This window comes from Labrus mixtus, chromosome 3 (assembly GCF_963584025.1).
Source record: "Labrus mixtus chromosome 3, fLabMix1.1, whole genome shotgun sequence".
In the NCBI taxonomy this organism is placed as follows: domain Eukaryota; kingdom Metazoa; phylum Chordata; class Actinopteri; order Labriformes; family Labridae; genus Labrus; species Labrus mixtus.
Genome location: NC_083614.1, coordinates 30,086,624 through 30,089,113, shown reverse-complemented (window position 1 = coordinate 30,089,113; position 2,490 = coordinate 30,086,624). Strand labels below are relative to the sequence as shown.

Here is a 2,490-nt window from a genome sequence, read left to right as displayed (position 1 = left end):
GCAGAGCAGCAGCAGCAGAGCAGCAGCAGAGCAGCAGCAGCAGAGCAGCAGCAGCAGAGCAGCAGCAGCAGCAGCAGCAGCAGCAGAGCAGCAGCAGCAGCAGCAGAGCAGCAGCAGCAGAGCAGCAGCAGCAGCAGAGCAGCAGCAGCAGAGCAGCAGCAGCAGCAGCAGCAGCTGAGCAGCAGCAGAGCAGCAGCAGCAGCAGCAGCAGCAGCAGCAGCAGCAGCAGAGCAGCAGCAGCAGCAGAGCAGCAGCAGCAGCAGCAGCAGCAGAGCAGCAGCAGAGCAGCAGCAGAGCAGCAGCAGAGCAGCAGCAGAGCAGCAGCAGCAGAGCAGCAGCAGCTGAACAGCAGCAGCAGCAGAGCAGCAGCAGCAGCAGCAGCAGAGCAGCAGCTGAGCAGCAGCAGAGCAGCAGCAGCAGCAGCAGCAGAGCAGCAGCTGAGCAGCAGCAGAGCAGCAGCAGAGCAGCAGCAGCAGCAGCAGAGCAGCAGCAGAGCAGCAGCAGCAGCAGGGCACATCAGATTGATCTCCTCCACACACTTGTTGAAGATTGAATTCTCTCACAAAGTTTTTTTTTTTGTTTTTTTCAAAAAGCAACTTTTTCAGTGACTTCACTTCCAAAATCTTTTACCAAAGAACCCTCCAGGATCGTTTCTGAAGACATCATCTTAGTATCAGACTTGCACAGCAGCATCCTCCTGCGCATCTCCCTCACATCTCCACAGACGGACCAGTCTCTCTCTCTCTCTCTCTCTCTCCACTCTCTCCACTCTCTCTCTCTCTCTCTCTTATGAGGAAACATCAAACGCTGGAAAAAAAAAGCTAAAATAAGAAGCCAACTTGTGGGATTTTGCTGTCTCCTAAAACATGACAGCCGTAAATCCCCCGAGGATTCTGCACTCCCTTTCAAAAACAAAGCCCCCCGCGGTGGTCTGATCAGACCCAGCCAACTATTTAATTCACCAAGTTCTCAGAATAAATGCCATGAGGCGCAGGACTTCTTTTTTTTTTTTTTTTACTTTCTAACTGAGAAACAGGTCACAGCGTGGATCTATGCCAACATGCAGCTGCTGCCTTTACGTCCCTCTTTCATCCTGATTCATGATGATTTGATGTTTTTTTTTTTTTTCCTCAGTGGACATACTACTAACGGAAACAATGAGTGAATTTAACATTAGCTGAACTGGAGGTGTTTTTCAAGCACAACAGCTCGATTGCAAAGCATCATAATGGACTTAAGTTAATTTAGCATTTTTCACTTTTTTTCTTACATCAGAAGAACATTGTTGGTTATTAATTTGAGGAAAAACTATTAGGGAATAAATCCATATTAAAGAAATAGGCATAATTTCAGCTCTAGAAATGAAAGCTGAGTTTGATTGATTCATTAGTAAATTAGAGCATTTTCTTTAACCATTGTTGACGGTTTATGGATACAAGGTTAACTGATTACCTGAATAAAATATAAGAAAATAAACCAAGATATTCCCTTATCATATAGGAAAGGGGTTTGAGTCTGATTTTCATGATTAATCCGTTAAAATTTTAGTGATTCAAGTTTTATGGATACTTCAAAGTTTTTATGGGAGAAAATGAACACTCCTCATGTTAGAGGAGTTAGAGTTCTTTCTTTTATTTTCTGTCGTAATGAGCTGGTCTCTTAGAAAGCGAATACTTCAGCCAGCCTAACAGTCTTCAGAGCCCCCATCCCCCCCATTATCAGCCCACACCTTTACAATCTTAGTCTGTAAGGGTCTAAGTCTCAGAGCAACAAAATACCATGGAGTTCCATTTCAATAAATAACACTCAACAGCCCACCTCGCCTTTCAAAGAAGCGCACGAGCCGCTCACCTTGTGCACCTGTCCCACAGGAGCCGAGCAGCAGCGCGCCGATCAGCGCGCTAATCCCCGCGGCTCTCTCACTCCCCATAGGCATGATGAAGCGATGGGATGCTGCAGAGTATAATCCAGCCTGTCGGAGGGGAAGACAGTCCGTCCTTCTTATTCCTCCTCCTCCTCCTCCTCCTCCCGATCGCTGCTCTCCTCTGCTTTCCTCCTCCTCCTCCAGCTCCGCTCCGGTGCGCTGCGCTGCGCTGCAGTGTGTACTCCTTCTGCCTCAGTGTGGAGGGGCAGTCCGGCTCCTGATGGGGGAGGATGCGCTCACATCGCCTGCCCTCCGCCAACTGATGGAGGGAGAAGAGGAGGGAGACTGTTGCGGGTCCGAGACGAAAGATACGCCCCCCCGTGTTTGTTTTGAAATACTTCTCTGTTAAAAATGTGTCTGTTTGTGTTCCATCTCCCGTTGTTTCTTTGTGTCCGTTGTCATTTTTACTTCTCCTTGTTTTGTACGTCTCTGTACCTTTTGAGCACATTATTTGTCATTTTCTTTCCTCTGTAGTTGTTTTAGGTCTCGTTTTTTTTTAGTAGTATCCCTTAGTTGAAAGTTTGGGTCGCTGGTGTTATTTCGTCGTCTCTTTGCAGTTGTTTTGT

General features: G+C 47.5%; 1 protein-coding gene across 1 annotated transcript in view; it reads right to left on the bottom strand.

Moving 5' to 3' along the window:
* The window catches only part of LOC132970772 (contactin-associated protein-like 4), a 117,399-nt gene extending 115,160 nt beyond the window's left edge, over positions 1 to 2,239 (bottom strand). Inside the window, exon 1 of the mRNA XM_061034514.1 lies at positions 1,852 to 2,239. Coding sequence (XP_060890497.1) covers positions 1,852 to 1,936 — 85 coding nt within the window. The 5' untranslated portion in view covers positions 1,937 to 2,239. The remainder of the gene's footprint in view (positions 1 to 1,851) is intronic.
* Positions 2,240 to 2,490: the final 251 nt, after the last annotated feature.